Source organism: Pipra filicauda, unplaced genomic scaffold (genome assembly GCF_003945595.2).
Source record: "Pipra filicauda isolate LSUMZ 115617 unplaced genomic scaffold, ASM394559v2 scaffold117_size3949168_pilon, whole genome shotgun sequence".
NCBI classification, from domain to species: domain Eukaryota; kingdom Metazoa; phylum Chordata; class Aves; order Passeriformes; family Pipridae; genus Pipra; species Pipra filicauda.
In genome coordinates this window covers 2,378,258-2,392,049 of record NW_024103629.1, presented here as the reverse complement: position 1 = coordinate 2,392,049, position 13,792 = coordinate 2,378,258, and the positions used below count along the sequence as shown (strand labels likewise).

The window sequence follows — 13,792 nt, the reverse complement described above, 5'->3', positions numbered from 1 at the left end:
TACCAAGAGGAAATACATTCTCACTCTTATACTCAAAATTTTGAGTGTGTCTGTTGTTTGACTGACCTTCTCCATATCAAGTTTAACGTAGCTGGGAAACCAAGGTGTTGTACCTGCCCGGCCCTGAAGTGGTGGGTGCTTCTAAAGTGTTGGAAGAAAAAGTCCGTAGCTCATTTTCCTTGACAGGGTTCATAAAGAAAAGCAAAGAGTGTGTGTACAAGTGAGTTTTTCTTACTCTGATTGTTGCATATATGACTCATCTAAAGACCATGTTCTTCCCTTAGAATTAAAACTATCTTCCCTTGGGCAAATCACAGCCTTACCTCCTGTCCTAGACTCTGTTAGTACCAAGTACTTCACTTCTCTGTTTGCCAAAACAATACAGCATCAGTAAGTCAAGCTAAACTGATCCAAAAGGAAGATCTTTGTTCTAAGTTTACACACCGTAACATGTGGGCTTAGAAAGTTTTGGCAAGTTCTCCAGCTTTTCCCTAAAAAAATTTCACCAAGCCAAAACTAAATGTGAAGGACACTGCTAGGACGCTGCTTATTGTGCAAACAATTTCCTGCTATGCTCCAGCATATTTTGGTCTCTCAAAAGAGAAGAAAATAATTCTCCTCACAGATCCTACTATGTTATTCTCAGAAAATGTTTGGAGTGCTGCTCCTCCTTGCGCAGGATGTGTGCAATACCCAAGACTCTTAGGCTTCAAAGGTCCCATGCCAGCAGCCATCAGTGAGAAGGGTGGGCTGGAGCATCAGTAACTGTTGGGATCACATTTTCAACTAAGAACAGAACCAAAGGACTGGTGATTTAATGCAATGGTGACCCCAGAGCAAGAGTGACAACAATTACCTGTGAAGTAGTTCAACAGAACAGAGAATACCTTTTTATGTCCAGAATACATCTCCTGCCTGAACTGGGGTGGGTAATTGGGAACCAAGGTGGGTGTTCAGAAAAATGAATTTGCAACTTCAGTCCATCTGCAACATAAAACGTGACACTGCACACCCCAGCCTCATAGACTGCAACTGCTGCAATGCAGAAGTAAAGGCAGATGAACACGCTATTTATAATTTTCATGTGCTTCATTTCTGATGTCTTGTGAGGAATATAGCAAAGAACCAAGTTCTGAGAGCATGGCACTATGGAGCTACTAGGCAACCACTAACTCTCTCAGTCAGAAAAAGCAGTAATATAAAGATTTTTCTTTTTTATCATGCTAATGGAGTTCCTAGGTATTTCCTATATGGCAATTCATTTCAGCATGTAAGAGCAGAGCTTTGTTATGACTGGTGGCAGTACTAGAACTACATGCTGTCTTCAGTTTGAAGAGCATTGGGCCTCCTGGTCAATGCTTAAAAGCAAACAGAAGAGAAAGATAAGCATTCAGTCAAAAAAAGAACACAAAAATTCAGGAAACTGCTGAATAATTACAATAAAGCTTCGTGGCACTTGCTTCACAAAACATACAGCTGCCACTTGGGAAACCTCTGTATCTTGCAGTATTGCAAACTAGTATCAGAAACTGCAGCTGCTCCAGATCCGTTGCAGATATGATAAGCTTCATTCCAGCAAAGAAATTGCTCATTTATGGGAGCTGGGAGCATTGCCTTTATCTTCCTCTTACAGCAAGTCTGACCACTGAAGTGCAATGATACTAAAGTTCACATCCTCTACATCCCCTAAGCAATGCAAACACACGCTGCCAGCTCAAGACAAGCCATGGACCTGAAATCCTGAAATGCTGATGTGCAAGAATTTGAGCTGCTTGGTCAGCACAGCTGCAGAGGGTGCTTGCGGGAGGGGGGCTGTTTATTGCTATTCAACCCAGTCAGAGCTCTGGAAAATGCTTTCAAAGAAGGAAGTGGACACAGAACAAAGTGTGAGCACGGTCAGCTGGTTCTGTCACTTGATCCTCTCCAAATAAAACACTAAGCAGACTGTTCTCCATGGTTTAACGTTTTGCCAGGGTCCTGTTTGCAATGTGCTACAGACAACTAGCTTGATTAGAGCTTTCTTGGAATAGTACTGAGGAGAGAGCATAGCTGCTCACACGTACAGCATTATCGAGCAGGGAACCCACAGTCATTACAGTGAGGTGTAGCAGAAAGCCATACCCTAGATAAGCCTTCCTGACAAAACTAGGTCAAAGAGTCTTACCCATTAGTTTCTAGATCAGGTTCTCCCACTTCTCAGAAAGTGATTCAGGTACCTAGATGCAGACAGGCAGTGCTGTTTGAAGCTGCCCAGAACATTCAAAACACTGATCAACCAGGGCTGAGAGGTATATTGCAGGCCCTGAGATACTCTCAGGCATCACAAATGACACTGAACACCTGAACCACAGAGGGCTTCTTATTAAAGCCCTGTATATCCTCTAATCCGATCTTTATGTAGTTAACTGGAACATCTGAAAACTCTAACTCCCTACATTCTAAAAAACCACCAAAAATGCATTGTTTAAAAAGTCTGCCTGCTACTATGTTTTTCTACCATGTTTTTCCCTGTCCTCTTCCTTGTTCAGAAACAACACTCACCTGTTAACAATTCCACATTCTTTAGGTGAGCCTGACCTCTCCAGTTCCCCCTGCAGATTCATCTTAATCTGCAGAAAGTATACTTTTAATGACATTTCAAAATCAGAAAAACAAAAGTATGTTAATCAGAGCTGTTTAAAACTACATGCTAGTTTTGAAACATTTACACTTTTAATAACAAAAATAAAGGGAAGATATGTACATGTAATAAAATTGGGCAAAAGTCTACATTTCAAAGAATTACAGCAAGCCAATCTGCAGTTAAAAAATCCACGTCTGAAGACTGAGAAGTCCACTCAGACATTAAATGTGGACAACTGTGGGCTGAAGATGACTGACTTTAAATTAGAGCCAGACAAACCGACTCCAGCACTGCAGGGCCTGATGCTGTTATCCTGGCAGTATTATTCCACTGTTTGACATGAAATCCTTGCAAAATACCTACAAACAGAGGTGTTCATAGGTATCTACTATGCAAGTCTAGGCATACAAAGTTGAAAAGGGTAAGTAAGAGTCAATCAGTAAGAGAATAGGAGTTCCTAGACTACTAGTTTATAAAACAACACTTCAGAGCAGGCCGGAAAATCCTACTATTTAATTGCACAATCACTATAAAGTTCCAAACACAGAAAAATAGCTTTTACAAATAATCTTTAGCACAAAGACTGTAGAGCTACCCTCTGCCTCATCTTTAAGGTGATGAGGACTAGAATTTCTATCCTTTGAAAAATCAAGACAGAAGAAAGTACCAGATGCTGTTGGGGTTTTGGGGGGTTCTGTTTTTAAATAAAGAGGGAATCAGCAAGCAGCACAGAAGCTCACTTCAAAAATGAAAGAAAGACAAATGGAATTTTTATTGTACTTTTGGAGGCAAACCACCCCAAAATTTTGTCAGGAAAAGACAGCGTTCTAGTTACTGCAGTCTACAGAGAAAAACCAACACTCGGAAAAGAGTAAACAAACACTCCTTTGAGAAGTAGAAATATTTAATTCAGTCTTCATACAAACTATTAGTAATATACATTACACAAGTATCAAGACATGAAAAAACTTCTAAAATTCCTGCTGTTCCTGCAACAGTTAGCCTCTTTTCTCCTCAAGTCCAGAAGAAAGCCAAAACAGGAGTAGCTGAAGTTAATATTAATTATTAATAACAGCAAACTTAATATATTTCCTCACATCCACATGGAGGAAACTCATGAGAAGAGTTGTGCCAAGCTCCATTTTAGGAACTCAAGCAAAAAGTTTTTTATTCAAAGTGACACTAGTGTATCTACTTTCCCTATTCAGAAAGGAACACCACAAAAACCTAATATTGACTTGGTTTTATGAACAGAAAGAGCCTTTGGCACCGAAGGCCTAGCGTGCTCCTAATGATGATACACTTTACTATTACACAACTGTGTTAGGTGGTTGATTAATTACCTTCTGTACCACAATTTTCCGTTCTTAAGACACTGCTGGCTTAAGCTTCAGCAGTTGGAGGATGACAGGAACAAAGACATTTTGCAAGTTTCCCTCTTTATGAAAGAAATGTACGGACTGTGCCCTTTATTGTCCCCCTGCAAATAGGGCATTTTCTAAGGGATGGTGCACATTCTTTGCATACCACTAAGTGACCACATGGAATAAAAACAATAGAAACTTCTTTGTCCATGCAAACTTTACATGTTCTTTCCTCTTGCAATCTTCTTAATTGTTCTTCCATAGGCAAACCTGGAAAAAATAGTTAACTTTTTGTCAGCCTGAATATGTGTATATATTATATCAAAATATATTTAGAGTATAGCCATACCCTTTATTTCCCCATCTGTACTCACTAAATATAGATGGCAGTAAGAAAATAAGAACATTTTCCAGAGCTCAGAAGTGGCATGCAAGGAACCAGTCTGTACTTTCCACTTCTGAGAGATGATGGACAGCTCAGGGTTGGAGGCCAACCAGTGTTTACATTTGAGCAAACGCTGTACTTTTCTTGCTTGGATATCAGAAACACAGAGCATAGCCTGACTGGTGGAAGTGAGCTATATCCAGGCTTGTAAACTTTTCTGCAGTCTGTTAACAGACTACACTACAGGACTAAGAACCAGAGCAAACTCAATCCTATGTCTGACAAGTGTTTATGTACCCAGCTGTTGGGTCAAGCTAGATGTCAGGGCACCTATAAGCCACAATGGAAAAGCAGAGATGAACCCTGTTGCGGAATGCTAACCAACTATCCCCTCTCCAGTCTTTACCAAATACCTGAATGAGACCTTGTATCAGGATCAAGTCCAGCATGTGCTTCAATTGTTGAGCTCCAGAAAGCTCAATATCATATGATGCAAAACCATACTTAAGGCACATGCACTTAACTTTTGGTTAACTTTTTCAGTCCATTTTATTAAAGCAGAATTAGGGAGAGGGTAAAGCATAAAACCTACTTCTTAAACAAAGTAATTTTTTTATGTTAGCTATTTGTTCCACAATACCCTTTAAGATAAGAAGGCAGAATTTAAGGTACCTGAAACATCTTCTGTGGGAACATACTTCATGTTCTTCTCCACTGAAACAGGAGAAAAAAAATCCTTGTCATTTGACTTATCTATATTGAAACAGCATCTGTTTGTTTCTTTTTCTTCAAGTTGCTATGAGAGCACTGGTTAGACTTCTATAAAATTATATCTTTTACAAACAAAAGAAATCCAGACAGACATACCAAATAAATCTTTGTAGAGCACAGGGTCACAATCTCGTAGGCAGTTCCTGAATATGCTGGCTGCTTCATTTCCTTTCACTAAAATTGTATCTATCAGTTCCCTTGCTTGCAATGGTGTCTGAGTCTTCTGCTTAATAACATCATGCTCAGGTTCTGTTATCACTTTAGCTGATAGTAAACTCCCAAGGACTGGAAGTACACATGTTAAACGTTGGAATAAAGCCATGCGATTCTTGCGGATTAAGGATAAATCATCTGGAACGTAAGGAGGATTAGATATTTGTTAGGAATACACTACTCCAAGTTGCACTTCTTTTTAACAATAATTGATACATTCTTTACACTCTATTTGAACCATTTGCTTATTACACATCATTAATAAAGCCCTCAGTAAGTTTCAGTGGTATTCACATAACAAAGAGACTTAAGAAAACTACATAAAAGCAGCTTCTGAGCCAAAGCCCTTTCAACCCAGGAAACCTCCTGCTCCCATCTCTAGGTTAAATGATCTGAGGGGGTCTTGTCTAACTCCACACTAGCGAGGCTTACACTCTCCAGAGAACTGCAAAGAAAAAACACCTCTGCATAACACCAGTGCTAACTTATCGACAACCAAGAGGTTAACTTTAGTCAGTGTAGGCAAAATCATGTCTGTATATAGAAGAAAGCTCTTCTAAGAGGTGTCCAACAGAATTATGTACAAAAAAACCCCAGAACAACAGCACAACCAGACTCTGGAGCCTTTTTTAAGTCTACCACAAACAACAATAAAAAAATTTCCATTAGGATTTAATGCTGAATCCATCCATAATTTTTTGACAGAAATAAGACTAGCAAAGAAGCAGCCTTAAGTCAGTTTATAATTAAGAAGTTTCATTATGCTTCACAAGCTCAAATCCAGAAGGATTTCTTTAGGCTGCAAAACTTCTATAGTATTGAAGCTACAGGAAATGTTAAAGGCACATCAAATAAACACTAAATTGCTGACGTACATGGGCCGAGTCAGATACAGTAAAGCATATCTTTGGCCATCTTACAGAATCTGAATTTGCAGCAGTTTATGGCCTCTTCTAGGAGGTGGATATGGTGGCTTACTGATTCAAGCAGCTTAAAGAGCAGGCAAATTTGGAAAAAAAATCAGTAGAGTGTCCCAAGTATTTTATTAACAGCAATATAAAGGCACACAAATGAAAAATGGCTTTGGAAATAAGAGATGATTCGAACCCTCGGCCCCTGGTATGAACTATTCTCCTAAAAGGGAATGAAACAATTCCCAGACTGCTAGTTCCATACAGATATCCTGACAATGCTTTTAGAGAAGCTGATCCTAATAGCAATGAAACTAAATCACTTAGTGAATCCTAACAAAAGAAAATCTATACATATTACAAACCACTTCAAATTTCACTTTTATTTATGCCTTATATGTACCTGATGCCGCTTCTTCTAATTGTTTTTCTTTCTCTTCTTCAATCTTCTCATCTTCAGCAATGAGCAGATCAGACACAAGATCATTAACAGTCTTGTAGTTTTCTCCAGTTGTAAAGATTTTACTTTGCACTGTTTGCTTTATTAGCCTTCTACTGAATCCCATCTCCAAGGCAGCTTTAATAACAGGCGTGTTCATCATGACTGCATCTTCTGAATGACTCTCTCCAGGGCCAAAACGAATAACTAATCAAAGAGGAAAATCACCGTGTATAATATAAAGAATAAAATATCTATACAACCCTGAAGTCAGACACATCAACGTTACCTACACACATGAACACCTGGCAGTAAAAAGTTTCAGTAGTTAAATAGAATTTTTTAAAAGTAGTTTTAAAAATGGAAGCCAGTTACTTAGTCATGGATTGAATCCAAGACAAACATCAATCCATGTCATGCCTTTGCTAAAATCGAGGATAATCCAGAGAAACCACTGAGAATTCCATTGTGTCTTAACAGCTTTTTTTATACTTAGTCATTTCTAACTTCAGCCTTGAAAAACGTCTTGGGGGAATGGGGAGAGGGGTGGAAATCTGTTTATAGTACCAACAATTGCTCTATTCCAATTCTTGATCAGTATTTTCCATTCCACTCAGTAAGCACCATACACAAGGGACTCCTACTCATTGTCCTCAACCAGCAGGGACTAGGACAGCATAAACTGCTCCCAGAGGGTGAGTGGATTTTTTTCCACCATAACTAGAATCCAGCCCAGAAAGACTTCACTTTTATCAGCTTGTCCTACCTTCTTCCTTAACCTCTGCTGCTCAACTCAGAGCATTTACTCATCTATGTGCCTAAAGATGGAATTGCATAACTGCATGGTTATGACACCCTCTAGCAATTGTTCCACCAAGTTCAATACTTGCTTTGCTTAACTGAAACCCTGAAACTAAAAACCACAAATGCAGCAAGTGCCAAGCATTTAAACCCACAAATTTTAATATGAGCTGCTAGCAAGAAAATAAGGAAAATATAAAACAAGATCTCTTAGAGGTGTTTCCTTGGACTTTATCCATACAACATCAAAACTACCTCACTTTTAGGGAACAAATGTAAGAATTAGCTATCCAAAGCTAATTTGCTTAGCAATCATTGAGTTTGCAAAATGCTGAAGGAGTGTAAAAACATGCTTTAATATACATACTTGGGGGATCAATGTTTTCATCTACAGGCGGCTCAGAGGTTGATAAGAGCTGTGGAACAGAAAAGAACTACATTAGTATCAAAATACTGCTTTTTCCTCTACGTACCTTTCTAACACATTCTTCCATCACAAAACCACGTTAAGCCTTTTACCTGAGTGGTACCCATTAAATATTTTACAGGCAGTTACACAAGTCTGCAAATTTGTGCAACTATATAATCAATATAAAGCTGGTGCTGACCACTTCCATGAAGAGGAGTTTGGCAAACTTTTGCCATAAGAATTACAGATAGAAATAATTCAGGCTGTCCATGACTGATTTCTGAAATAATAATTACTGATCTGCATTATTCAGTGACACAGAATTTCCCTCTCTTAACATAAAGGAGCTCATGCCTCATAGGACTTTCCACAAGTAATCTGTAAAAGTTAAACTCTTAGTCCAAGACTAGCCATGGTTCAGCACTGGTTTCTTGTACGTGATCATGAAGAGCATTTATCATGTTAGAAACCTCGGAGAAACATATGCAGAAATGAGGTAGAAGGATGGACCAAACTCACAAAAAGGACACAGCACTCTTCAACAAGGGAAAAGCAAAGTTACAGGACAGTAAAGTTTACCTGTTCAAGGAGATGGGGGAATCTGGCCTGAATTTGACTTACGAACTCTCTTCCTTTGACACGAAGCAGATACTCACATCTGGAAAATTGACATATCAAATTATACGTTCAACTTGCCAAAGGAAAAAAAAATACAGAAGAATAAAGGAGTTTAAATCCAGTGTAACTTAAATACTTATGTTTCTCTTCCTTCAGAAGAGAAAGAGTACTCAATGGGAAGCTTGATGCAGTGTCAAGTGACAGTTTGATAAAACTTTTCCATGATGTCCAGCCGCCAGTAGGCTTATATATATAAATGCAGCAACTTTACATTCTGCTACCACTTGTAATCAAAACTGTATGTCATGAGAAATGATACTGTGTCAGCATCACTACAAAGTGCAGTGATGAACTGTTTCTATCTTACATGCATCTTACCATTCTTATCTCCTACTCAAATCATTCAAAATAATTTAACAAAAGTTAACGCCACTATCAAAGCCAGATCCACTTTGCTAATTCAGAGTTTTATCTCCTCTGTACATTTAGTGACAGGCTTTACACAGTAAGAAACAAAGTTGTCATTTAACCTTACACACATCATGTAGTCCAACAGTAGGCAGTAAATTGCCCACGAAAGCCTAGTTGGAGAACTATAATTAGCTTTCCTGAAATTAAGTGCAGCCATTTCTGCCATTAATGTAGGTGGCAATTTTCACAAGCACAGACAGAAATTAGGTATGCAATTGCCATTTAATTAGGGGTGACATTAAAAAGTTATTTCTGTTATTTTTTCAATAGAGACATATTAAACAGCCACTGAAACCTTCCTCACAAGCCCTTCCACATGTAGGAAACTAAACTGCACAAGCAGAAAAACTGGTTCAAGAGCATTCAGCATGGGCACAGAACTAGAACAAATGAGTTACACATACTTCATTTCTCAACAGCCTATACTCCCCCCAGTCTGCTTTCTGACTGCTTCTCTTAGACAAATATGCTCATTAACAATGCAGTCTCACTTGCTAATAGTGATTTAGGGATGCACATGGCCTTTAATTACGAGGTGGAAAGCATTATATACCATGTTTAACGAAGAAATGTTTTAATTAAGCCCACCTTAGCATTTCAGAGCTTTTAAATACACATAAAATACATCCAAAAGAAAGAGTACGTCATAGGGTGAAGTTAAACAGTACATACCTGCCAAGATTAGAAGCATTTAAGAATGTGAACAAATTATTATAAAGATGTTGCAAGTTACCTTGGAAACCACTTTGCATGCTCAATCCATGGGTCATCTCCAGATTCCCAGCACCTTAACCCACCATCACAGCAAAAACACTTGACATCGTCATTGCGCCCTTTAAAAAAAGAACAAGGCAAAATATCTGGCAAACGTTCACACAATTTACCTAAAAGTAAATGCTGACATAGCTGCATGAATAAAACCGGAGCAGTCTGTTTTTCTTACCTACATAGTAAAAGCCAGCATCTGCAAGCTGTTCGGGCTGAACTGGAATTCTGGTTGGCCAATTGATGAATGTTTTAACTCGTGCCTCATGGGTTTGCATGCTCACATTTGAAACATTGAAACTTGGCTGGTCTCGGGTGAGGTTTTCCACAAAAGAACAGTTTGGATAGTGCCTCCGGTGCTCTGACACAGCATTATCTTTCGGTTCCCAGTTACACAGCTGACCACCGCAGGTAAAACAAGCAACTTTGTCTGCTGTCCCCAAGTAATAAAGTCCAGCCTTTGCCAGATCAGTGGGTGAGAGAAACGTCAGTGGCCATGAGTGAAAGGTGCGTAGTCTAGCCTCTTCTGTACTCATAGAAGGATTGTAAAGCTTATGTCTCAAGAATGAAAGGTCTTCAGCTGCCCTAGTAGTTACTGGGTCTTGAGGAAAACTGGAAAAAGAGCCACTGAAATATCCAACTTGTTCTAAACTTGGAGAAAGCGTTATAGAACGCAGAGATGGTGAGAGACTGTTTGTAACTGAGGGCAAAAAGGCAGAACGAGACGACAGTCCACGGTTGTTAACTGAAAGCATGCTTTGAACAAAACTGCAGCCAGGACATAGCTCTTTATGTTTTTCCATAGCATTATCTCCTGGTTGCCAGTTATCCAGTGTTAAGCCACAACTGAAGCACTTAACTTTATCCTGCACACCAGTGTAATAAAACCCAGCCCGGGCAAGACTCCGTTCTGATACTGGCATGTTAACGGGGAAAGCAGAAAACGTTGACATTCTGTAGAGCTCACACGATAGGTCATACTTCAGTTCACCACACACAGCACTGTGCCTCATGATGCTAGCCAAGAAAGGGCTATCTTCCACTATATTCATAATGGACTGGTTTTGGAAAAATGGGACAAGTCTTCCTCTGGGAGGTAGTTGTGTGCATGAAAGGTAATTTGGAATAATCCTCGCCTGTACAAAAGCAATAAATACTTTAATGTGTAACTTCAAATGAGCAAGTGAATAGAATCTGCCTCGTGATTAAAAGCCTTCTAACATATGGGAAGTTCTTGTAGTTTAGTTTACAAAACTGCTTTCAGTGCAGTTTTCAGTTGCCTCATCCCATTTTAACAATTGAAGAAAGCATGTTGAAAAGGAATTTCCCTTGAATCATATAAGCATCACATGCTTTCATTCTTTTGCATATCTGGGAGAGCAGTACCAATTTGTCAGGCTAGTGGAGGTGGGATCAAAACAGAAAAAACCTCAAAAGGGTTTACTAATCCTTTGTCAATAAAGAAACTAAAACTGGGGGCAACTAAAACAATATTGTTCTTATCCAGAACATATGTTAAGTGATTTAAGAACTAAATTTCACCCTAGACAGCTGATAAATATGTAGCTTATAGGCACGTATAGATTTTAGTTTGAAAACCTCATTAGGAACCTGAAAAGTAGGGTTTATCAAGTTCAAAGGGCATACAAAAAATAGAGACCCAGAACTGACATTACTGAACTGATCTGGTACATTTGCAACTACTGGCTCCCAAAAAAACTTCTCAACTTCTGCATAGTGATGTAACAAGTTGTTAAGACCAAAGAAGTTAGTCTATACACAACTCCACATGTATTGAATATTCAGCTATTAGAGAAACAAATTCTATACACTGCCTCTGACAAGGATGAACCTCCCTGTTAACAAATATGGGATAGCCCCAGCTTTTCTGTCTACAACAGTGTCAGCACTGAATTAACAAATCATTTCAGTTTTAACCTGGTGCCTGAGTTACAAGTACAGAGTTATCAAATGTAACATAAATTAATTGCCTTGTGTCGGGACATTCTGATGCTTTATACAGTCGAATTAAGTTTTTTCTCCACGCCATGTTTATGGCAGAGTAAACAGAACCCCCAGATTAAAAAAATAATAAAATTGATGCCTTAGTTTCTTTATTTCTGCACAGAACTACCTCCCAGAGTTCAGACTGAAGTCCCTATTAAGGTGTCTACGCCTCCATATTGATACTGACTGTTCTCAAGACGAAATTGTAAGTATCTGTAGTTTCAATCATCTAATTCTTTTAGGCGGAACAAAATCTGTAAGAAAGAAAGAGAGGAGTGTTTCAAAATATACAAAATTAGGTGCATGCAATGTCTGTGCAAACAGAAATTACACAAATTAAAACAACATAAGCTTTTTTGTAATCATAGAACGTTAAGAGTTGGAATGGGCCTTAAAGATCATCTAGTCCCAATCCCTCCTGCCATAGGCAAGGACATCTCCCATTAGACCAGGTTGCTCAGAGCCACATCCAACCTGGCCTTGAACACTGCCAGGGGTGGGGTGTCTACAACGTCCCTGGGCAACCTGTTTCAGTGTCTCACCACCCTCACAATACAGAATTTCTTCCTAATATCTAACCTAAATTTCCCCTCTTTCAATTTGTACCCATTACTCCTTGCCCTATCACTACAGTTCCTGACAGAACCTCTGGCCTCTCTGTAGGCTCCCTTTAGATACTGGAAGGCTGCTATGAGGTCTCTATGCAACCTCCTCTTCCCTAGGCTGAACAGCCCCAACTTTCTCAGCCTGTGTCATGTTAGCTAGAAAGTTTCAGGGAGTCAACATTACACTGTGATATGGAGTGGATTTTACACACTTAATTTCCCTGTTACTGACACACATGCAAAACTGTTCAATCCACGAGCAGAATTTTTCTGGCAGATGGATTAACTGGTCTACTTAATCACCAGCTGTATAATTAAAGGTAAGATCCTGTACTAAAGCTGCAACTATTTAAATTGGTTTAAACTTGCAGATTCTCAAACGTGAAGGTCCAGTTTTATAACACTGACTTAAAGAGCACTGGAAATTTTAATTTACGTGAAGCCAATTATATTTGACTTACAGGACATCAGCAAATTTAAACTTCACCAAAAATTCAGGTAAGGCCAAATACAAAGTTTTTATAACTGTATATGTGAATAAATACAAAATTATATTTAACAGTCTGGTATGGAGCATCGGTTCCTAAAAAGTTCTTCCAGGAAAGGCTCAAAACAGTCATCATGACACAGCACTACGAAAACAGCCCCCTGCGCTAAGGGCACACATCTAGAGCACCTGAAGGCGCCTGGCGGGGTCTGTCCGTGGACGCACCCCCAGCAGCCACAGCCCCATGTCCCCATGCCCCCTGGTCCCTCCCTGGCTTCGCCAGGCCTCGCCCGAGCGGATCCAGCAAGGCTGCCACGCTCCCCTCCACGGCCTGGGGCGGCACAGGACCCTCAGCCGCCCCGGGACTCCTCCGCCACAGCGGGGACGGGGACAGGCACAGGCACAGGCGCAGCCAACCCCCACTGCCCCCCCAGTGGCAGCGCCCTCCCGCCTGGGCCCGTCCCGGGCCCGCCCGTCCCATGCCCCCCCCTCCCTCCCCTCCCCAGTACTCACGGCCTCCAGACGGGCCCCGCAGCGCGCCCCAGCGCCCCAGCCTATATGCGGTGCCTGGCAGGGAGCGGGGGGAAACAAGCCCCCCACCGGCACCGCCCCGCCCGGGAAACTCCGGCCGCAGGGTCGCACCGGGAAGTCCCGGCGGCCGCCGGGCGCAGGCGGGGCCGGACGGGGCCCTGCCCTTCCCCTTCCCCCGCGAGCGAGCGCCGCCGGGCGGCGGGAGCGGCCCCCGGGGCGGTGCGGGGCCCTCGACGCGGGGGCGGTGCTCGGTCGGGTCGCAGCGCTGAGAGGAAGGGAGGCCCCGGCCCTTGACAGCACCAGGGATCTTGGGTACTTTCCTGCTGGCCGGCGGGGAAACCCGCCCGTAGAACGTGCTTTCCTTGGCGGGGATTTCCAGCTCGGCGGGCGCG

General features: G+C 41.0%; 1 protein-coding gene across 1 annotated transcript; it reads right to left on the bottom strand.

Moving 5' to 3' along the window:
- Window positions 1-3,371: 3,371 nt before the first annotated feature.
- LOC113997316 (inhibitor of apoptosis protein) lies at window positions 3,372-13,565 on the bottom strand. The gene is made up of 10 exons (XM_027739054.2): window positions 13,383-13,565; window positions 11,965-12,031; window positions 9,949-10,906; window positions 9,739-9,838; window positions 8,496-8,574; window positions 7,875-7,923; window positions 6,671-6,913; window positions 5,240-5,494; window positions 5,045-5,086; window positions 3,372-4,257 (listed from the first exon to the last, which is right to left on the bottom strand). The coding sequence occupies exons 2-10, from the start codon at window positions 12,004-12,006 to the stop codon at window positions 4,064-4,066; spliced, it is 1,962 nt and encodes a 653-aa protein (XP_027594855.1). The 5' UTR covers window positions 12,007-12,031; window positions 13,383-13,565; the 3' UTR covers window positions 3,372-4,063.
- Window positions 13,566-13,792: the final 227 nt, after the last annotated feature.